The sequence below is a fragment of the Bufo gargarizans genome, chromosome 5 (genome assembly GCF_014858855.1).
Source record: "Bufo gargarizans isolate SCDJY-AF-19 chromosome 5, ASM1485885v1, whole genome shotgun sequence".
NCBI lineage: Eukaryota > Metazoa > Chordata > Amphibia > Anura > Bufonidae > Bufo > Bufo gargarizans.
Genome location: NC_058084.1, coordinates 450,233,415 through 450,257,206, shown reverse-complemented (window position 1 = coordinate 450,257,206; position 23,792 = coordinate 450,233,415). Strand labels below are relative to the sequence as shown.

Genomic DNA, 23,792 nt, shown 5'->3' with positions numbered 1-23,792 from the left:
TTGGAGGAGGCCCTTTCCCCATCCCATAGTGAATGGAAGGGCCACACAGCTTAATTACTATTCACTGCACTGAATACTAATTAGGCTGACAATCTTACAGACCCTGGGCCCGGCCACCGATCTGCTCTGGGCCCATGACTGCAGTACCTGCCAGTACTGCCCTGATGGCGGCCCTAAGCTGAGCATCTGTGCCCACATATCATGGACACCAGGAAGATGGGAAGATATGTAAACCTCTAAAAAACCACCACTGTATACATTACGCTACGTGAAGTATTGGTGGTCACGGAAAAGGAAGTCTGTTGGTTGCTAGGCAACACAATAAGAAACAATGTTAAACATAAAATATGTAGTTGCTTATGACTATTGGTTTTCAGCCATTACTGGAGCCAATGTGAGTCACATATATATAGCACATACACAACTTTTTAGTACATTGGTCACGGTGAATAGCGGAATATTAATAAAATTATTCATATGTACAAACAACATACCGTAACTCCTTCCACATCTATAAGGCGTTTACTGTATAGAAAACAGCAAGTTCTCGTCATCTCAGAAGTACATTGATCATTTGGATGTTTTTTTGTTTTTTTTTCAATTTACATGTCCATTTGCTAACAAAAATACAGTTCACGTCTCTTTTAATAGCATAAAAAATGTAAACAATTTCCATCGTGAAATTCATCATCCCAGTTCCTGAGTTTGGTTGGCACGTCAATAAATAAATAAATCGATTCATCTCATTATATGTCAAAAAATGATAATGTAAAAGCAGAAAGCAATCTCCACAATCACAAACAAGAACGTTTCCAATATCTTTCAAGAGGAGCTGTCACCTCCCCTGACATGTCTGCTCCAGCTAATACTTGTATCATTCACTAAATAATTCTGTGGAAAAGGTTCCTAAAAAATCTGCACTGTGTTGCTCCTCTGTTATTCCTCTTAAAATTCTATGACTATAGTGATAAATGGATGTTACCAGTTGGGAGTGGGTCCCTATGCGTTCTGATGATCATCCAATCATCCAGGACAGTGCCAGGACCACCCCTGTGAAGTGTGGAATAGTAAATTAATTCACACACTTCCTGGATGAATAACAGAGGACAGTGTAGAGTTATGAGAAAAGATGCTTCAGAGTTGATAATTTTATGATAAATACAAATATTTTAGTAAGTCAGAAGAGGCGGCATGTCCTCTTGAAACGGGTTGCGTTTAATAAATAAAGCTGTTTATATATAAAATAAAATAAAAACAACAACTTTGTAACAGAAACCTTGTTTCTAAGCGGAGGTTCTCCATAATCTGGGAATGGCTGGGAGACCTCCCAGGCTCTTAGAAGAGGATATTTTGTGATCTACTTATTGTCAAATAAACTCTTATAACAAGTAGAGGGGAACATATATACATATATACTGCTCCAGCCAGAGGTAATGTGGCTACAAACTGCATGTCTTCTCTGAAGCCAGTCATTGGCTGCAGCAATGCATGTGACCATGCCCATAGCCCGTCAGATGTAAACAGTGCGGGGATCGGAAGATGGCGTCAGTGGGGGCAGTGCGGAGGCCCGTAGAAGCGTAGAGCAGGTAAATATATCTTGTAATCTTATAATCTTGTTTCAGGGCCATACTGAAGGGCTTAAAAAATTACTGGAAAACCCCTTTAAAAGAGTTTTCTAGGATTATTATGGGTTTTAACAGACACGCTCATGTAGTTTCTTACCTCATGTACATCTCCCCTTTTTTTTAAATTTGGACACATTTTCATCATATAAACCAATCCCTCTGGTTTGTTTCCATCCTGTATGTAGCACTTCCTGTTGCCTGTATCCAACCAAACCCATGATGCACTGTTCCTTTCTCTGCCACACCTCCAGCACCGCCCAGCTAGGTTATAGCTCCTCCCACCCAGCTAATTACATCGCCTATCACTGCCCCGCCCATGGACATAACATCACAGGAAATAAGAAAGATCTGCATGGACACGGTCATGTGACCACAGTCTAGAATGGGAGATAGGTAAAAGAAATACATTACAGAATTACAGCGACCTTTATAAATTATTGTTTTAGAGGATGCTGATGCAAACCGGCAAACCCCTTTAAATGCCTAGAGTACCCCTTTAATTCTAAGAGGGCGGGGGGTGCTCTTTTATCTATAAAAATAATATGTGTATAGAGATGGTTGAAGTAACTTTAGCCAATACAGATCCACACTGGCTTCATACGTCACATTTTCACCCCCAACCCAGGTGCAAATTGCTAGTTGTTAATTTGACATGCGCCTATAATCCAGCGACGCTGACGCTCTACACGCCTGAAGCATTAATTTGATAACATGGGGTAAAAGTAAAGCGATTTTTTTATATTTCCACCGTGTGTCCATATGCATGCGGTAAAAAAAAAGTCGCCCTCTTCCGTGACATGGCGCACAGTGGTCCATGTGGGCACCTTGTCCGACCTCATTATGGCATCTCTTATACTTCCCAGAAGGGTACATAATCTGACATCCGCATTTCAGCATTTTAATGGTGTATCCGAGCAGCGCCCTTCACCTCTTCTGGCACTCCCCTATCTGCAGTTTGAGTACCCCTTTGTAGTGGAGTTGCAGGATTTGATAAAATTCTTTAGGCATGGCGTGAAAGCCTGGCTTTGGCAGCTGGTTGTCATAGTAGTGATGGCTAATTGGTTTCCCGTTGGGATTCTTGGAGAAAGGCCAGAATCCGTAGAGTTTCACGTCCTCGCAGAGTTCTATGGCGGCGCTGGTTATCATGAACCCAGTGGAGAGCCGATAGGCCCTCACCCCCCTCCCCCTCCAAAACTGAGCCAGGCTTTTAAGATAATTGGGATGGAAAAAAATTGCTCTCTGCTTCGCTTGGTGTTTCTTCAGCAAATTATGAACCTCGAAAGAGATGGCAGTGTTACTGCTGTATGAAAATGCAGGTAATAAGAGGAACGAACCGCCGTAGCTCGTCAGGTTTCTCAGAAAGGCTGTTTTCTTCTCGTTAAGCTTTCCATATCTGCAAAGAAAAAGAGAAGTCATTTAGGGTAAAGTAAACTGTGTTGTTATATTTACAGTAGAAGTCCTCTAATCTAGCATCTGATAGTCCAGATAGTCTACCAAGTCCTAGCAGGAAGTTCTCGACCCTCGTCAGACTAATTAGAACTGTTAGGGTACTGCACGGCAGTGTGGCTCCAAGCCATTGCCATCCACAACAAACTTGTGGCGCAATTTTGTGGTAAATTCAAACAGACATTGGCTGCCGTATGTGGGCCTGACTTGGCTCCATGGCTCCAGTTGCATCACTGCGCCATACCCTTAAAGGGGTTGTCTGGGCTTTTTAGGAAATCAGTCCTTTCTTCTGGGGAAGTAAGACAGTTTAGCTAGTACTTACCCCTCCGCCACAGGCTGCGGGCTCTTCTGCTCAGCCTGTGCACTCTTCTTTTTCTGTTCAGCATCATTTACTATTATACAGGTGAAGAAAAGGGTGCACATCCGGATGGGACCTGAGCGGAAGAGCCTGCAGCCTGTGTGAGTGCCGCAGAAACAGCATCATCGGCGGTGCGGCGGCGAGGTAAGTACTAACTAAACTGTCTCTCTTCCACAGAAGAGAAGAAAGGACTGATTTCCTAAAAAGTCCAGAAAACCCCTTTAATACTACATTTCTATGACCATAGAATAATACAAATCATAGAGGCAATGACTTCATTTTTGAGAAACATCATCAGAACAATCAATCAGATCCCAGCATTTGTATTACATAATACAAGGAGTAGGCAAAGTAGGTAGTCATCTAGGGGGCCATGGAGAAAGGGAGTGAAATTTATGGGTTTTTTTTTAACCCTTTCACGCCCGATGACATTGGGCCGGTCCTCAAAGAAGAAGAAAGAAGACAAGCCGGGCTGCACGAACAAGTGGATGAGGTGAGTTTAATTTATATATTTTTTTTTAACCCCTCCATCCCTTATTTACTTAGCATTCTGTATTAAGAATGCTATTATTTTCCCTTATAACCATGTTATAAGGGAAAATAATAAAGATGGGGTCCCCATCCCGATCGTCACCTAGCAACCATGCGTGAAAATCGCACCGCATCCGCACTTGCTTGTGCGGATGCTTGCGATTTTCACGAAGCCCCATTCAGTTCTATGGGTGAAAAACGCACAATATAGAGCATGCTGCGATTTTCACGCAACGCACAAGTGATGCGTGAAAATCACCGCTCATGTGCACAGCCCCATTGAAGTGAATGGGTCCGGATTCAGTGCGGATGCAATGCGTTCACCTCACGCATTGCACCCGCACGGAATTCTCGCCCGTGTGAAAGGGGCCTTAAACCAGACATACTGCCTAGTAGGGCTCATCATGCTGATTAAAAAGATACATTTCTTTTGTCTGTATGATAACCAGCTGCAGAGATATCTGTGTTTTTATTCATATGCCAATGGACATGTTCCAGCGCCAGGGTGCTCTGAACAGTACCACCTCTTCTTGATTGACAGGGCTATACATGCTGAGGGCAGAGTTGTGTCCTAGCATGTACATATCATACAGTCAGGTCCATAAATATTGGGACATGGACACAGTTCTATCATTTTTGGCTCTATACACCACCACAATGGATTTGAAATGAAACGAACTGTCAGCTTTAATTTGAGGGTATTTACATCCAAATCAGGTGAATGGTGCAGGAATTACAACAGTTTGCATATGTGCCTCACACTTGTTAAGGAACCAAAAGTAATGGGACAATTGGCTTCTCAGCTGTTCCATAGCCAGGTGTGTGTTATTCCCTCATTATCCAAATTACAATGAGCAGATAAAAGGTCCAGAGGTCATTTCCAGTCTGCTATTTGCATTTGGAATCTGTTGCTGTCAACTCTCAAGATGAGATCCAAAGAGCTGTCACTATCAGTGAAGCAAGCCATCATTAGGCTGAACAAACAAGACAAACCCATCAGAGAGATAGCAAAAACATTAGGCATGGCCAAAAGAACATGTTTGGATTATTCTTAGGGCTCTTTCACACCTGCATTCTTTTCTTCCGGCATAGAGTTCCGTCGTCGGGGCTCTATGCCGGAAGAATCCTGATCAGTTTTATCCTAATGCATTCTGAATGGAGTGAAATCCGTTCAGGATGCATCAGGATGTCTTCAGTTCCAGAACGGAACGTTTTTTGGCCGGAGAAAATACCGCAGTATGCTGCGCTTTTTGCTCCGGCCAAAAATCCTGAAGACTTGCCGCAAGGCCGGATCCGGAATTAATGCCCATTGAAAGGCATTGATCCGTCCTTAAAGCTAAATGTTGTTTCGACGCATTGCCGGATCCGACGTTTAGCTTTTTCTGAATGGTTACCATGGCTGCCAGGACGCTAAAGTCCTGGCAGCCATGGTAAAGTGTAGTGGGGAGCGGGGGAGCAGCATACTTACCATCCGTGCGGCTCCCGGGGCGCTCCAGAGTGACGTCAGGGCGCCCCACGCGCATGGATGTCGTGATCACATGGCACGTCATCCATGCGCATGGGGCGCTCTGACGTCATTCTGGAGCGCCCTGGGAGCCGCGCGGACTGTAAGTATACCGCTCCCCGCTCCTACTATGGCAACCAGGACTTTAATAGCGTCCTGGCTGCCATAGTAACACTGAAAGCATTTTGAAGACGGATCCGTCTTCAAATGCTTTCAGTACACTTGCGTTTTTCCGGATCCGGCGTGTAATTCCGGCAAGTGGAGTACACGACGGATCCGGACAACGCAAGTGTAAAAGAGGCCTTAAAAAGAAGGAACGCACCGGTGAGCTCAGCAACACCAAAAGACCCGGAAGACCATGGAAAACAACTGTGGTGGATGACCGAAGAATTATTTCCCTGGTGAAGAAAACGCCCTTCACAACAGTTGGCCAGATCAAGAACACTCTCCAGGAGGTAGGTGTATGTGTGTCAAAGTCAACAATCAAGAGAAGACTTCACCAGAGTGAATACAGAGGGTTCACCACAAGATGTAAACCATTGGTGAGCCTCAAAAACAGGAAGGCCAGATTAGAGTTTGCCAAGCGACATCTAAAAAAGCCTTCACAGTTCTGGAACAACATCCTATGGACAGATGAGACCAAGATAAACTTGTACCAGAGTGATGGGGAGAGAAGAGTATGGAGAAGGAAAGGAATTGCTCATGATCCTAAGCATACCACCTCATCAGTGAAGCATGGTGGTGGTAGTGTCATGGCGTGGGCATGTATGGCTGCCAATGGAACTGGTTCTCTTGTATTTATTGATGATGTGACTGCTGACAAAAGCAGCAGGAAGAATTCTGAAGTGTTTTGGGGCAATATTATCTGCTCCTATTCAGCCAAATGCTTCAGAACTCATTGGACGGCGCTTCACAGTGCAGATGGACAATGACCCAAAGCATACTGCAAAAGCAACCAAAGAGTTGAGGCTGTAATTGACTGCAAAGGATTTGCAGCCAAGTATTAAAAAGTGAAAGTTTGATTTATGATTATTATTCTGTCCCATTACTTTTGGTCCCTTAACAAGTGGGAGGCACATATGCAAACTGTTGTAATTCCTACACCGTTCACCTGATTTGGATGTAAATACCCTCAAATTAAAGCTGACAGTCTGCAGGTAAAGCACATCTTGTTCGTTTCATTTCAAATCCATTGTGGTGGTGTATTGAGCCAAAAATGTTAGAATTGTGTCCATGTCCCAATATTTATGGACCTGGCTGTAGTTCCGTTTTATTATTCTCCTCCGTCCACCCTTTTTCTATACTCCTCCTACAGTTTTGGGGTTACAAACGCCAAACTTGCCACACTTCTTCCACCTATAGTGACGTAAGCTGCTTGTGCTTTTACCACCTCAGCTCCCCAAGCTTAAACCCCCTTAACCCCTTCACGCAACATCACGTACATGTACGTGGGGGAATGTGGTGCCTCACCGCATCCCCACGTGCATGTACGTGATCGGCTTTCACTGTCAGCGCAGGGACCGAAGCGCTGAAGGTTCAGTGAAGCCGGCGTGCTGGGGTTGCTAGGCAACCAGAGAAGCCGGAAGTAACTGTATTGTAGCCCTGACCCGCCCACGATCGCTGTGATTGGTCCAATACTGCAGAGGGACCAATCGCAGCGCATCGGGGCAGGTAAGGGGGGGTTAGGGAGGGACTGTGTTCCTCTCCTTCTCTGATCGTCCCCATTCCTGTCAGGGAAGCGATCAGAGAAGGAGAGTGTGACAAATATACTGTACCTGACATATGTATACTAGTCATGGAGCACTGCTACTTAGCGCTCCATGACTAGTATACTCCTCATCGCATTTAACTGTCACCATGTCTGCAGACATGGTGACAGCGCTGAGTGCCGGCTGTTACACACAGCCAGGCACTCAGGCTCAATGCCGAGGGGGGTCCTGTGACCCCCCCGTATCGGCGATCGCTGCAAACCGCAGGTCAATTCAGACCTGCGGTTTGCAGCGCTCTATGTAGTTTCTGATCCCTGCGGTCCCTGACCGCAGGGATCAGAAACCTAAAAATTGCCCAAAATCTGTATTTTTCCAGTTTTTTTTTAACCCCCCTGCACCCCTGAATTCATTTATGTGGCGGGGTGCAGGGGGGCGGTTTGTGGGCGGTGCGGCAGTTGCAGGAGGCGGGCGGTGCGGCAGGCGGGATCGCGATCCCCCGCCCGCCTCCCATTATAATCATTGTTGGCTTCTAGTGGGTATACCAGGGTGCCAGCACATAGCTGGCACCGTGGTATAAACGGCTGACATCGGTGATGCGATGTCAGCCGTTTAACCCTTTCCATACCGCGGTCCGTACGGACCGCGGTATGGAAAAGGTTAACAGCTCAGGGAGCTCCCTCCCTCTCCCATCGGAGGGCTGCTGTACCTTTGCAGCCCCCGATGGGAGAGAGCCCCCAGACAGCCCCCCCAGAGCCCCGTCCTTACCCTTCCCCGTCTGCGCAGTTCTGAACATAACTGAGCAGACGGGGAAGGTTCCCATGGCAACAGGACGCCTCTCAGGCGTCCTGCTGTCCATGGTGCTGAACAGATCTATGCTGAAAGCATAGATCTGTTCAGTGTAAGTAAAATACAGTACAGTGCAATATATATTGTACTGTACTGTATTATACAGACATCAGACCCACTGGATCTTCAAGAACCAAGTGGGTCTGGGTCAAAAAAAAAAGTGAAAAAAAAGTAAAAATCAAAAAACACATTTATCACTGATTAAACATGAAAAAAATAAAATTCCCTACACATGTTTGTATCGCCGCGTCCGTAACGACCTGATCTATAAAACGGTCATGTTACTTTTTCCGAACGGTGAACGCCATAAAAATAAAAAATAAAAAACTATGATGAAATTGAAATTTTGCCCACCTTACTTCCCCAAAAAAGGTAATAAAAGTGATCAAAAAAGTCGCATGTACGCCAAAATTGTAACAATAAAACCGTCATCTCATCCCGCAAAAAATGAGACCCTACTTAAGATAATCGCCCAAAAACTGAAAAAACTATAGCTCTTAGACTATGGAAACACTAAAACATCATTTTTTTGGTTTAAAAAATGAAATCATTGTGTAAAACTTATATAAATAAAAAAAAGTATACATATTAGGTATCGCCGTGTCCGTATCGACCGGCTCTATAAAAATATCACATGACCTAACCCCTCAGGTGACCACCGTAAAAAAAAAGTCATCTTACGTCACAAAAAGTGTAATAGCAAGCGTTAAAAAAGTCATATGCACCCCAACATAGTGCCAATTAAACCGTCATCTCATCTCGCAAAAAATGAAACCCTACTTAAGATAATCGCCCCAAAACTGTAAAAACTATGGCTCTTAGACTATGGAGAAATTAAAAAAAAATTTGTTTTAAAAATGAAATCATTGTGTAAAACTTACATAAATAAAAAAAATGTATACATATTAGGTATCGCCGCGTCCGTGACAACCTGCTCTATAAAATTACCACATTATCTAACCTGTCAGATGAATGTTGTAAATAACAATAAAAAAAAACGATGCCAAAAAAGCTATTTCTTGTTACCTTGCCGCACAAAAAGTGTAATATAGAGCAACCAAAAATCATATGTACCCTAAACTAGTACCAACAAAACTGTCACCCTATCCCGTAGTTTCTACAATGGGGTCACTTTTTTGGAGTTTCTACTCTAGGGGTGCATCAGGGGAGCTTCAAATGGGACATGGTGTCAAAAAACCAGTCCAGCAAAATCTGCCTTCCAAAAATCATATGGCGCACCTTTCACTCTACGCCCCGCTGTGTGGCCGTACAGTAGTTTACGACCACATATAGGGTGTTTCTGTAGACGGCAGAGTCAGGGCAATAAAGATACATTCTTGTTTGGCTGTTAACCCTTGCTTTGTTAGTGGAAAAAATTGGTTAAAATGGAAAACTAGGCAAAAAAATTAAATTCTCAAATTTCATCCCCATTTGCCAATAACTCTTGTGCAACACCTAAAGGGTTAACGAAGTTTGTAAAATCAGTTTTGAATACCTTGAGGGGTGTAGTTTCTTAGATGGGGTCACTTTTATGAAGTTTCTACTCTGGGGGTGCATCAGGGGGCTTCAAATGGGACATGGTGTAAATAAACCAGTCCAGCAAAACCTGCCTTCCAAAAACCATATGGCGCACCTTTCACTCTACGCCCCGCTGTGTGGCCGTACAGTAGTTTACGGCCACATATGGGGTGTTTCTGTAAACGGCAGAGTCAGGGCAATAAAGATACAGTCTTGTTTGGCTGTTAACCCTTGCTTTGTTAGTGGAAAAAATTGGTTAAAATGGAAAATTAGGCAAAAAAATTAAATTCTCAAATTTCATCCCCATTTGCCAATAACTCTTGTGCAACACCTAAAGGGTTAACGAAGTTTGTAAAATCAGTTTTGAATACCTTGAGGGGTGTACTTTCTTAGATGGGGTCACTTTTAGGGAGTTTCTACTCTAGGGGTGCATCAGGGGGCTTCAAATGGCACATGGTGTAAATAAACCAGTCCAGCAAAACCTGCCTTCCAAAAACCATACGGCGCACCTTTCACTCTATGCCCCGCTGTGTGGCCGTACAGTAGTTTACGGCCACATATGGGGTGTTTCTGTAAACGGCAGAGTCAGGGCAATAAAGATACAGTCTTGTTTGGCTGTTAACCCTTGCTTTGTTAGTGGAAAAAAATGGTTAAAATGGAAAATTAGGCAAAAAAATAAAATTCTCAAATTTCATCCCCATTTGCCAATAATTCTTGTGCAACACCTAAAGGGTTAACAAAGTTTGTAAAATCAGTTTTGAATACCTTGAGGGGTGTAGTTTATAGAATAGGGTCATTTTTGGGTGGTTTCTATTATGTAAGCCTCGCAAAGTGACTTCAGACCTGTAGTGGTCCCTAAAAATTGGATTTCTGAAAAATTTCAAGATTTGCTTCTAAACTTCTAAGCCTTGTAACATCCCCAAAAAATAAAATATCATTCCCAAAATAATTAAAACATGAAGTACACATATGGGGAATGTAAAGTCATCACAATTTTTGGGGGTATTACTATGTATTACAGAAGTAGAGAAACTGAAACTTAGAAATTTGCAAATTTTTCCAAATTTGGGGTAAATTTGGTATTTTTTTATGCAAAAAAAATTAATTTTGGGACTTAATTTTTCCAGTGTCATGAAGTACAATATGTGACGAAAAAACAATCTCAGAACGGCCTGGATAAGTCAAAGCATTTTAACGTTATCAGCACTTAAAGTGACACTGGTCAGATTTGCAAAAAATGACCTGGTCCTTAAGGTGAAATAAGGCTGTGTCTTGAAGCGGTTAATGACCAGACCATTTTTTACAATTCTGCACTACACTACTTTCACGGTTTATTGCTCGGTCATACAACTTACCACCCAAATGAATTTTACCTCCTTTTCTTCTCACTAATAGAGCTTTCATTTGGTGGTATTTCATTGCTGCTGACATTTTTACTTTTTTTGATATTAATCGAAATTGACCGAAATTTTTGCAAACAAATTTCATTTTTCACTTTCTGTTGTTAAATTTTTCAAATAAAACTACATTTCTATATAAATTTTTCTCTAAATTTATTGTTCTACATGTCTTTGATAAAAAAAAAGCAATAAGTGTATATTTATTGGTTTGGGTAAAAGTTATAGCATTTACAAACTATGGTACAAAAATGTGAATTTCCGCATTTTGAAGCAGCTCTGACTTTCTGAGGACCTGTCATGTTTCCTGAGGTTCTACAATGCCCAGACAGTAGAAACACCCCACAAATGACCCCATTTCGGAAAGTAGACACCCTAAGGTATTCACTGATGGGCATAGTGAGACATGGAAGTTTTTATTTTTTGTCACAAGTTAGCGGACAATTATTATTATTATTTTTTTCTTACAAAGTCTCATATTCCACTAACTTGTAACAAAAAATAAAATTTTACATGAACTCACTATACCCCTCACGGTATACCTTGGGGTGTCTTCTTTCCAAAATGGGGTCACTTGTGGGGTATTTATACTGCCCTTGCATTTTAGGGACCCTAAAGCGTGAGAAGTAGAATTTCTCTCACCCAGCATGGGTATATGTAAAAAGACACCCCAAAACACATTGCCCTACTTCTCCTGAGTACGGTGATAACATGTGTTTTGCAGCCTAGGTGCGCAAAGGGGCCCAAATTCCAATGAGTACCTTTTAGGAGGGCATTTTTAGACATTTGGATTCCAGACTTCTTCTCACGCTTTAGGACCCCTAAAATGCCAGGGCAGTATAAATACCCCACAAGTGACCCCATTTTGGAAAGAAGACACCCCAAGGTATTCCGTGAGGGGCATGGCGAGATTTTTTTTTTGCCACAAATTAGCGGAAATTTATTTTAATTTTTTTTTTCTCACAAAGTCTCCCTTTCCGCTAACTTGGGACAAAAAGTTCAATATTTCATGGACTCAATATGCCTCTCAGCGAATACCTTGGGGTGTCTTCTTTCCAAAATGGGGTCATTTGTGGGGTGTTTGTACTGCCCTGGCATTTGAGGGTCTCCACAATCATTACATGTATGGCCAGCATTACATTGAGCATCCGGGTAATGAGGGTAATGAGATCTTTTTTTCCGTTCAGCCTCTGGGTCCGTGGACCAATATGACCACAATTCATGCTTTTTTGTCAGGCCAATGTTGAGGAGAAGGCCCAGAAAAGTTTTAAATTCGGAAACTTGGACGGAATTCAGCCGGAAAGACTGGGCATAAAATCTTTCCGGGTTAGCGGCTAGAAAATGAGTGGCATACCGGTAAGTCAAAGAGCTCCACAGTAAAGAACAGCTCAAAAAACCCCAGTGCCGATCCGATCTGAGCTGTCTCAACCCGAACTCCAGACTGGGCGGTGAAAGGGGGAACTACTGGTGCGGCTGAAGATGGGGGGCTGCCAATCAGGGTTTGCCAGCACCTCAGGGATTCTAGGGGCTCTACGGGCCTGTCTGTGCGGTGGCTGCGACGGGGGAACTACTGCATGTGCCACCGTACCAGCTTCAACTGCCCTTCTGGTGCTCGCCACTTCACCATGTTCTACGGCAGTGCTGGTACTAGGTCCAGGATGGGCTGCGCTGCTGGTGTATGCCTCACCACGTAATCCAACAGCGCCAGCCCCACTCTGCTGCCTTTGAAGCGGATCCTGCGCAACCTGTGGTCTAGCAAAACTGGGCCCGGTACGCCTGGTGGTATCAGGGACCTCAACCTCATCATCCGAACTTTGGGTCAGACTGCCACTGCTTTCTACAGGTTCGTATTCTGACCCGCTGGATTCGTCAGATGAGGGTTCCCATTCCTCATCCAACTGGGTCAGAAGCCTGTAGGCCTCTTCAGAAGAATACCCCTTACTTGCCATTTGGTCAACTAAATTTAGGGGGCATTCCCTGAGACTACCCAAGAAAAAAAGCAAGCCTCTCTTACAAATGGGAGGCTAGCGAAGTACCGGAGGCCGCTGCGATTGATAAAAAATATCAAAACTGATTTTTTTATCGCCGCAGTGCTTGTGTAGTGATTGCGTAGTGATTAAAAATAAAAATAAAAAAAAAAAATAAAAATAAAAATTGTCACTACGGCGGGGCGGGCGTGGGTGAACGCACGTGTGGGCGAGCCGATCAGGCCTGATCGGGCAAACACTGCGTTTTGGGTGGAGGGCTAGCTAAGGTGACACTAATACTATTATAGATCTGACTGTGATCAGTTCTGATCACTTACAGATACTACAAAAGTACCAATGCTGATTAGCGATAGGCTAATCAGGGAATCAGTGACTGCGGTGGGCTGGGCGCTAACCGACGCTAACTACCTACCAAAGGGGCCTAAACTAACCTAAAACTAACTGTCAATACTGGTGAAAAAAAAAAAGTGACAGTTTACACTGATCACTTTTTTCCCTTTCACTAGTGATTGACAGGGGTGATCAAGGGGTTAATTGGGGTGATGGGGGGGTGATCTGGGGCTAAATGTGTGGTGTTTGTGCACTTACAGTGATCTGTGCTCTCTGCTGGGACCAACCGACGAAAAGGAACAGCATATATAGTGTGTTAAATGGCTTTTGAGTTGATTTTTTAAAAGTCACCAACCTGCCAGCGATGATCATTGCCTGGCAGGCTGGTGACGAACTTGTGCTGCGACTTTTCCCGGCCCGCACTGCGCATGTGCGGGCCGGCTTGGCGCGTCATCTCGCGTCTCGCGAGATGACGCGCCGATGCGTCGCGGAGGAATAAACCGACCGCCCGCAGGACTCATCCCTGCGTTAGGCGGTCAGGAAGCGGTTAATAAGCGATCCCACCCTCCGGGTCACTGCGGCAGACCACCGAAGACCCCTTTTTTGTCATTGACTTTGATAGGGAAACAACCAATCAGATTTTCCTTATTGACTTCAATGAGAAAATGTAAAAAGCTGTAAAATTTTAAACTGCCGCTGCTCGTAGACTGTTAATGGCAGGGTCCTCAAACTTGGCACAGATGGTCACTGGAGGACTGGGATTAAAATTCAAAAAAGTGGGCGGAACCAAAAACAACCAATCAGATTAATTTGATTGATTTAAATGGGAAAAATTAAAAATGCTGCCATTCTCACATTATTGATGTCATGGACCTCAAATATCACAAATGTGGTCATTGGGTGTTTCCACTTTAAGGTTAGAAAAAGTGGGTGGAGCCACCAACAACGAATCAAATTTTCCTTATTGATTTTAAATAGAAAAAAATAAAAACTGCTGCCATTTTTACACATTAAATGCCATAATTCCCAAACCTTAAAGTGTTAAAGTGTTAGTCCCTGGGTGACTGTGGTTCACAAAAAAAAGGGGCGGGGTAACAACAGCCAATCAGATTTCAGCCTTAATGAAAAAAAGATAAACTGCTGCTATTATCACAGTTTAAATGCCAAGTGTCCCAAACTTAGCACAATTATTCACTAGGTGACTGCGGGTAAAATTTAGGGAAAGTAGGTGGAGCCTAAAACAGCCAATCAGATTTCACCTATTAACTTCAATGTAAAACTTTCAAATACTGCCATTCTCACAGTTTTAAAGCCAGAGGCCAATCACATTTCAGCCATTAATTTTATATGGGAAAATTTTAATTGCGGCCACTGTTAATGGCAGGGTCCTCAAATTTGGCACAGTCAGTTGTTGGGTGACTTGGGTTCAAATTTTAATAAACCAGGTTAAACGGACTTTGCTTATATCTCTAGCGTTTTCAAGCCAACATCCTGTGGTTTCACCATCTAGTTTTTTTCTGTTATTTGTTTTTATCTCTCACTTAACCTGTAATAAAAGACTATACTATAATAAATAATATATAATTATATAATAATAATAAAAAAAGGTCTTATTATATTTTTATTTGGGGGGGGGGGGGGGTTGTTTAGAAACCTAAAACCTATTACTAGTTTATTCACCAGCACAATATATGATTATAAAGAAACCAGCAATATTTATTAGCTTTTTAGACATTAGACTTTTATAGGCCTGGGCGGGGGAAAGATATCCAAATATAGGCATATTTCTGATCGTAAATGGGCCCCATTGACTTTTATTATGTGTTAAATATGGAATATCTGAAGAAGGAAGTCTCTCCCAAGAAAACCTGGGATATCTACATGCAAAACTAAGCATATGCTACTAAGCTATAGGATTACCACAGTAAGAAAGCTTTTTTTTCTGTGCTCAGAACACATATTACTGGTGTCTTTACAATCATATATTGTGCTTGTGAATAAAGCAGTGATATGTATATTAGCTTTGTGAGCATATCTGGTAATGATATAGTACATGATATGTAGATGCTGGGACACAGCTCTAGAACACAGTTCTGCACTCAGTATGCTGATGTCTAGCCCTGTCAATCAATGGGAGAGGGGAGTGTGCAGTGCACAAGCAGTGTTACAAAGCAGTGCTCAAAGGATTCAGCCCTGCCTTCTGGTGCTCTAACTTGCTCATTTGCAAATAGAAAAAAACACAATCTCTGCAGCTGTTCAGCATACAGACAAAAGAAAGGTATTGTTTTAATGAAAATAATGAGCCCTACCAGGCAGTATGCCCGGTTTAATAGGGTCGATTGTGCTGACAGAGTCTCTTTAAGCAATGTTCTTCTAGGCTACAGATTGGTAGGAGAGGTGCAATAGGAGGCATCATTTAGGAGAGGGCCTGGAGATACATCTCTGAGCTGTTAATGCAAAACCAATTTAAAGAGGTTTTCCCATAAACAACATTTAACACCTATCCACAGTCCCAGAGGCAGTGAATGGCGATGGTCACACATCTGCACACTGCCGTTCTTGTGATTTGTGGGGGTCCCAGTGATCATATATTTACCATTCGATGGATAGGTGATAAATGTTGTATATGGAGAAACCCCTTTAAGTGATACATTTATTTCTGTTGCCACTAGGGGGAGCAACTGCATATGAACTTATTTTAAAATTCAATGGAAGCTGTATAAATTGCTATGCAGTGAGCTCCCCCTAGTGGTGACTGCCAGCAGAAGTTTATCAGGTAACTGCAGTATGTTCCTGTGTGAAGGTAAACAGGTAATTTGGAACTTTGTATCATAAAACCAGAGCCTGACCGCATAACACATTTTTTAATTATTTAGATTGGCATATGGGGCATTTTACTGTAGGCACCAATACATTTGTAACCTCTCCTTTAAAAATCATATGTTTGCTCCTGATGCCTAAGTTCAAGAATTGAAGGTGCAGGGAACCATCTTAAACCAGAGATTTCGGCACCCATATACAGTAGCTTGTTCTACCTCTGGCTACACTGATCCATTTTCTTACAATAGTTGTTATGCATGAGGTCCCTGTCTGTAGTCCAAACTGCCCACTATCAGCCATATGGGGCAATAGTCTACTGGTATTAGGGGTGTCTAATAATTATGTTTTTAGATAAAAACATTTATCTGGATTCATACAAACAAAAATTATTAACTAAGGGACAAGTAATCACTAAGCTACAGAACATGCCACCACTTACTTAAGAGCAATAATACTTGGGTTGACTGTGACCAAATCTGTCTTATTTCCAACATCGACAACCGCATTTCCCCAGATAGGTGGGAGGTTACACCTGGAAGAAAAAGGACAGCTATAAATCAAAGGAATTAGGCATGATGTAAATTGTCCCTATAAAACCACTAAACAGTTATCAATATCGTCATACAAGACCCAAACAATATCTACATCGAAGACCCAAACAATATCACCATACAAGGTCCAAGTGATATCAACATACAAGACCCAAACAATATCACCATACAAGGTCCAAGTGATATCAACATACAAGATCCAAACAGTTTTACCATACAAGGCCCAAACAAAATCCAAGACCTTAACAATATCACTATACAAGACTAAAACAATATCCCCATACACAATACAAACAATAACACGACAAAAGACCCAAACAACATCATCATACAAGACCCACACAATATCACCATACAAGATTGAAACAATACCACTATACATGGCCTAAACAATATCACCATACAAGATCCTCCTAACATCATTACCATACAAAACCCAAACAATATGTGAACAGTCCCAAATTTGCAGAGATTTTTATGAATTTTCAGAGATAATACAAAGAAATTAGGCTTGTCCCAGTCTGAAAATGGGCGGGTCATATGAACACCAACCATAAGTGGGTGATGCATGCAGATCTTGCCATGCCCGGATGCAGGGCTTAAATGTCCTGAATATACTGATGAAAATGTTGGTGACAATGACAGTATCCAAACAATATCACAATACCTTGCCCAAAAAATACCACCATGCCAAGCCTAAACAATACCACCATACAATAAGTTATATATGCATGGTTTTATAGTTGGACTCATGTCCCTTGAAAGTGTTTTCCCAAAAAAGACATTTATTTGCTATATGAGTACAGTGCTCAGCTGTTTCTCTTTGAATGGAGCAGGCCATATGCATGACTGCCACTTCACACAACCTCCTCCTCCTCCTCAACAGTGGTTGGTAAGGAGGTAATGGAGGAACTCAGGATCTCTATCCTGGTGAGAAGTGGGTGAGTGGGTGTCCCTGCTGTTGGGACCCCAGTGATCATACATTTATGACTGATGGGTAGGTAATACTAAAACGGTCATGTCAGCTACAAACAAATTTGCCTGGCATCGACTGAAGATGTGGTGTCTATTTTTTTTTTATGTTATTTGAATATGCTAAAACCTTTAAGATTTTCTTAGAGTTTTCCTTTATTTACCCCATACTATCATTATATTTATAAACTTTAGAATAAGAATTTCAAAGCAGCACGGTGGCTCAGTGGTTAGCACTGGTGCCTTGCAGCGCTGGGGTCCTAGGTTCGAATTTGACCACGGACAACATCTGCATGACGTTTGTATGTTCTATCCGTGTTTGCGTGGGTTTCCTCTGGGTACTGCAGTTTCCTGCCACACTCCAAAGTCCATACTGATGGGGGCCTTAGATTGTGAGCCCAATTGGGGACAGGTTGATACTAATGTCTGTAAAGTGCTGCGGAATGTAGTTTCTGACATGAGAAATAACGTTATGTAGCTGACTGACATTAGCGATGTGCTAATGTCAGCAGTACATAACAGCGTGCTATATAACTCCCTGCCTGCCGTCGTTCTCTCAAAATAAAGACTTTTAAAATATACTTATGAGCCTCTAGGTGCTATTAGGGCAGTTGCTTCAGCACCTAGAGGCTCGGTCTACGCACCCTTTGGCACGCCCAGGTCCAGTTGATTGACTTTCGAGTTCTTCTCAGTGTCCCGTAAATCCTGCGCCTGCGCCGTCTCGTTTAGTATTCGGCACAGGCGCAGTGAGTGAAGGACGCGCTCCTGTTGCCGGCTTCCTCACTGCGCATGCGCCGAAGGAAGTAAGCCAGCAGCAGAAGCGCATCCTTCACTCACTAAGCCTGCGCCGAATACTAAATGAGACGGCGCAGGCGCAGGATTTACGGGGACACTGAGGAGAACTCAAAAGTCAATCAACTCGATCTGGGCGTGCCAAAGGGTGCGTAGACCGAGCCTCTAGGTGCTGAAGCAACTGCCCTAATAGCACCTAGAGGCTCATTAGCATATTTAAAAAGTCTTTATTTTAAGAGAACAGCGGCAGGCAGGGAGTTATATAGCACGCTGTTATGTACTGCTGACATTAGCACATCACTAATGTCAGTCAGCTACATAACGTTATTTCTCTTGACAGAAACCCTTTAAAGAACCTTTTCCTAATCTGATCTGCGCTAAGTGACTGCTTCTTTACTTTATATTCTTTTTAGTAAATCATCTATTCACTTAAGCCTATTTATTCCTGTATCCCAGAATTCACAGTAAAACCAATGTGCATTCTTAGGTTCATAAACCACTATATAAACCGATATACCAATCTCCCCCATTATTTTGCATTTGCTATTCCTCAGCAGATCAAAGAAGTAGTAAAACTACCAATTAAAGTCCTGTCTATTTATCTCTTGTCCTCACAGTTTACATTAGCATGCTGCCTCTCACCACCATGATTTACTAGAGTTCACATCTCATGGGATACGCAAGACTCATCTCTAGTTAATATACCATAAATCGCAGCGGACATGAATCGTAACCTTATTAGTTCTTCAAGAACAAAACAAAGGACAATGACTTAATGTTCTCCAGATCTCAAGTGTTCATTAATCTCCCACATCATTATCATGTAAAGATTTACGGCGGGAGGAATAACCACCATCAAAAATGAATCTGATTATTTTATCTTGCTAAATTGTGGTCTCCAGATGATGGCCACATCCAGGAGAGAACATTACAAAAGTTAATATGGCTCGTAAATACTGATGCTTACACAGCAGCTCTAGAAAAATAACTAATCTGATACTTTTATTGCCGTCATTTATTACACTTAATAAAGCATCGTACATCTCCTTGTTTTAATTAACGCTTTCCCAACTGCAGAATGATCGTGATGGGTACTTATCTGTAACAGCGGCTGCTGTGCGCCGCTGTTCTCCTGCTTACTGCCACGGTCCCAGGCGCCGTGTTCAGCAGTGATTTGCTGCCAGTGTTTCCTTTAAACCCTGGCCACAGAATGCTTGCTGCTCGTTTCCTGCAGCATTTCCTTAAGGGCCGGAGCGTGTCACTTCCTGTGTTTTATGGGTTGGATCATGTGACCTCGCCAACAAATCCTAGCTCTCCTGCACAAATAAAAGTGTCTCAGACCCCTTCCCAGATGCCTCAGTGTCAAGGTCCTTGAGTCCTGCTTAGGTTCCTGATATCTGCTTGTGTTCCCGTGTTCCTGACTCGTACTTGTGATCCTGGATTCTGCTACCCATTTGATCCCTGCCTGCTTTCCTTGACTCTCCGGTTTCCCGACTGGAATGCCTGACCAGTACCTGTGCCGCCTGCCCTATTGCCTGTCTGATTTCGCCTGTGGCTCATCCTTCGGTCCTGCACTGTTGCTCCTGGTAACGACTCAGCCTGCTGACAACGCCTGTACCGGTGATACCTTTCTCAGGTACCTTCTGGTCCTCCCGGGCCAGATGCCTTGTGTGCCTGTCCTCCTCAAGAGGTAGCGACCTGGTGTTCCCCTCAGGAAAGTCTATCCCCACCATCAGGGGTACTGTGAAGATTGAAGGGATCACTTAGACAATGCCCTTAGAGGAGTTATGACACGTGGCACAGTGGGTTCACACCCGCTGGTTCGTGACAGTACAGTGAGGCCGTGAACCCCACTGGTCACCCCAAGCCTGTAGTTCAGGAATTGTTACATTAAGTGAGGCGTCAGAGCAAACGTCAGAATGTCATAATGCAGTTCATGCAAAATGTTGCTGCTCGTCTGGATGCCATCTCTTCTCCAGCTACTGCAGGGCCGCCAGTCGCTGCTACTCCTGCAATTCCCACACTGGTGAATCCGGATTTGTGTGCCGTTGGTGTGCAACTCCCTCTGCCATCACACTATGGTGGAGACCCAAAAACCTGTTGTGGATTCATGAACCAGTGTCTGATCCACTTTGAGTTGCATGGGCAGAAGTTTCCCACTGAGCGGTCCAAGATTGACTTAATTGTGTCCTGCTGTCTGATGAAGCCCTTGCTTGGGCAAATCCTATTTGAGAACATGGACGTCCAGAGACCACTAATCTGCAGTCTTTCCTGGCTACCTTCCGGCTAGTCTTTGAAGAGCCCGGCCGCACCTCCGCTGCATCAGCTCTGCTGCGTCTACGACAGGGTTCCTCGTTTGTGGGTTAGTACGCCATCCAGTTTCGTACCCTGGCTGCCGAACTTGCATGGAACAATGAGGCTCAACTGGCAGTGTTCTGGGAGGGTCTTTCTGACTGGATTAAGGATGAATTAGCTGGTCACGACCAGTCCGTCTACTCTGAATGCCCTGATCACCTTGGCCACAAGGATAGATATGCGCTTCAAGGAATGTTCTAGGGAGGTTGCAGGCACCAGAAGACCTCCCCGTTGGCTCCATACTTGCTGAGGCTGATTCTTCCTCTAGTGTCCATCCCATCTGAAGAGCCCATGCAAAGAGCGCCTTCGATTGTCTGACCAGGAACATTTAAGCCGCAAAGCAGAGAACCTGTGTCTGTATTGTGGAGGCAAGGCCCACTTTGTGAATAATTGTCCACAGAAGCCGGGAAACGCCAATGTCTGGTCTATCAGTTCCGGCTTCCTACGATCCGTCTAGAAAGGCCTCTATCAGTGGCTTCCGTAAATGGACTGCCACTTCCCGAACCGGTGCTTTCTGTTACTATGCCCCATAAGTTGAAAATTGGGGTTCTGCATTCAGAGATGATCTCCTATGTACTGCCAGCGTCTGTGAATCCGATTATCCTTGGTCTTCCCTGGCTGCGTCAGCACACTCCAGTTCTGGACTGGCACTCCGGTCAGATTCTGCGTTGGGGATCATCCTGCCAGTCCACCTGCTTATCAGAGGTCAGACCTGCTTCCATGCCTACTGTACCTGGAGATCTGCCTGGACTTCCGTAGCAGTATGCCAGTTTTGCGGATGTCTTCAGTAAGAAAGAGGCCGAGACCCTGCCTCCTCATCGTCCTTATGATTGTCCGATTGACCTTCTGCCTGGTGCCACTACTCCTCAGTGGTCGAGTCTACCCACTCTCACATCCTGAGGCCTAAGCAATGTCTGATTACCGTACATCAAGGAGAATCTCGAGAGGGGTTTATTTGGAAATCTACTTCACCAGCCGTAGCCGGGTTCTTCTTTGTGCAAAAAAAAAAAGAATCCTTACGGCCCTGTATCGACTATCGAGGTCTGAATAAGGTCACAGTCAAGAATCAATACCCTCTTCCGCTAATCTCTGAACTCTTTGACAGGATCCAGGGAGCTACGGTCTTCACAAAATTTGAGCTGTGTGGCGCATACAACCTTATCCACATTCGGAAAGGGCGATGAGTGGAAGACTGCTTTCAACACTAGTGATGGACACTACGAGTATCTCGTCATGCCCTTCAGTCTGTGCAATGCTCCCGCAGTATTCCAGAAGTTGGTAAACAATATCTTCTGAGACCTGCTCTATGACTGCGTGATAGTGTACCTGGACGATATACTGATCTATTCTCCAGATTTGACCACTCACTGGAAACATGTACGTTTGGTTTTACAGCGGTTAAGAGAGAATTGACTTAATGCCAAACTCGAGAAATGCATCTTTGAAAAATCTACCGTACCTCGGATACATAATCTCGTAAACCGGGTTGCAGATGGATCCTGAAAGATTAGGGTGCAGTAATGGAATTCCCCCCCCCCCCCCTCACACAGGGTCTTCGTGCTATACAGCGCTTCCTTGGATTTGCTCATTTCTATCGTCAGGAATTACTGTATAGGAGACAGAGAGCTTCTGGCCATAAAACTTGCCTTTGAGGAGTGACGTTATCTTTTGGAGAGGGCCCAGCATCCAGTGATAATCTTCACCAACTACAAGAACCTTACATATCTGCAGACAGCCTAGCGTCTGAACCCTCGCCAAGCCAGATGGGCACTCTTCTTCTCCTGTTTTGATTTTGAGCTTCACTTTCACCCGGCCGAGAAGAACATCAAGGCCGATGCTCTGACTCAGTCATTTGACTTCTCTGACCAGCAGGAGGAGCCCCAGTACATTGTAGATCCTGCTCGCTTGATCACAGTGGCTCCTGTCCTGGTAAAAGACATCCCTTCCGGGAAGACATTCGTGCCATCTGCCAAGAGAGAACAACCAGGGATCCGCAAGACTACAGAACATTTGTCTCGCCACTACTGGTGGCCCACACTGACTAAGGATATGCGGGATTATGTGTCTGCCTGCACCATCTTTGCTCAGAATAAAGTCTCCAGGACCAAACCACCTGGGCTGTTGTTACCTGTTCCTGAAGCCCCATGGCAACACATTGCCATGGACTTTGTTACAGATCTGCCCTCTTCTGCCGAATGTACAGCTATCTGGGTGGTCGTGGACCGGTTCGCCAAGGTGGCGCACTTCGTTCCTTTGGCTGGACTGCCTTCGGCTGCTGAAGTTGCTAAACTGTTCTTGAGACACATATTCCGCTTGCATGGCCTACCTTGGCATATTGTTTTCGATCGCGGAGACCAGTTTACCTCTAAGCTCTGGAGAGCTCTTTGCCAGGCTGTTCAAAATTGAGCTGGACTTCTCTTCCGGTTATCATCCCCAGACCAACAGGCAAGCAGAGTGGGTCAATCAAATATTAGAGAACTATCTCCAGCATTTTGTTTCAGCCCAACACGACAATTGGGTACAATTGCTGCCTTGGGCTGAATTCTCCTATAACAACCACTCTAGTGAGTCTACTGGATCCTCTCCATTCTTTGTAGTTTATGAACAACACCCTCGTACTCCTCTCCCTGTTCCTACATCTTCTGGGGTACCAGCTGCGGATTCCTCTTTTAGGGATGTTTTAAAGATTTGGTGTGACACCAAGGACTGCATCAACAAAGCGGTGACTCACATGAAAACGAATGCAGACCAGAGAAGAAGAAAACCGCCTCAGTTCTCGTTTGGAGATAAGGTATTGCTCTCCTCTAAAAACATCAGTTAAAGGGTTCCCAGTTTAAAGTTTGCTCCTAGGTTCCTTGGACCCTTTGAAGTACTGAGGAGGATCAACGAATTGACATATAAGTTACGTCTGCCTCTCTCTCTCTGCGTATTCCTAATGCCTTCCACATGTCCTTACTAAAACCCGTAGTTCTTAATCGCTTCTCGACAAATCCTTCTACTCCAACTCAGGTATATGAAGATTCTGACAAGATATTTGAGGTCAAAGAAAT

General features: G+C 43.9%; 1 protein-coding gene across 2 annotated transcripts in view; it reads right to left on the bottom strand.

Moving 5' to 3' along the window:
• Nucleotides 1-1,927: 1,927 nt before the first annotated feature.
• The window catches only part of ST8SIA6 (ST8 alpha-N-acetyl-neuraminide alpha-2,8-sialyltransferase 6), a 126,067-nt gene continuing 104,202 nt past the window's right edge, over nt 1,928-23,792 (bottom strand). For both annotated transcript variants that reach the window (XM_044294882.1, XM_044294883.1), the window contains 2 exons: nt 16,512-16,604; nt 1,928-3,018 (listed from right to left, as the gene is read on the bottom strand). In XM_044294882.1, the coding sequence (XP_044150817.1) occupies nt 2,550-3,018; nt 16,512-16,604 (562 nt within the window). In that variant the 3' untranslated portion in view covers nt 1,928-2,549. The remainder of the gene's footprint in view (nt 3,019-16,511; nt 16,605-23,792) is intronic.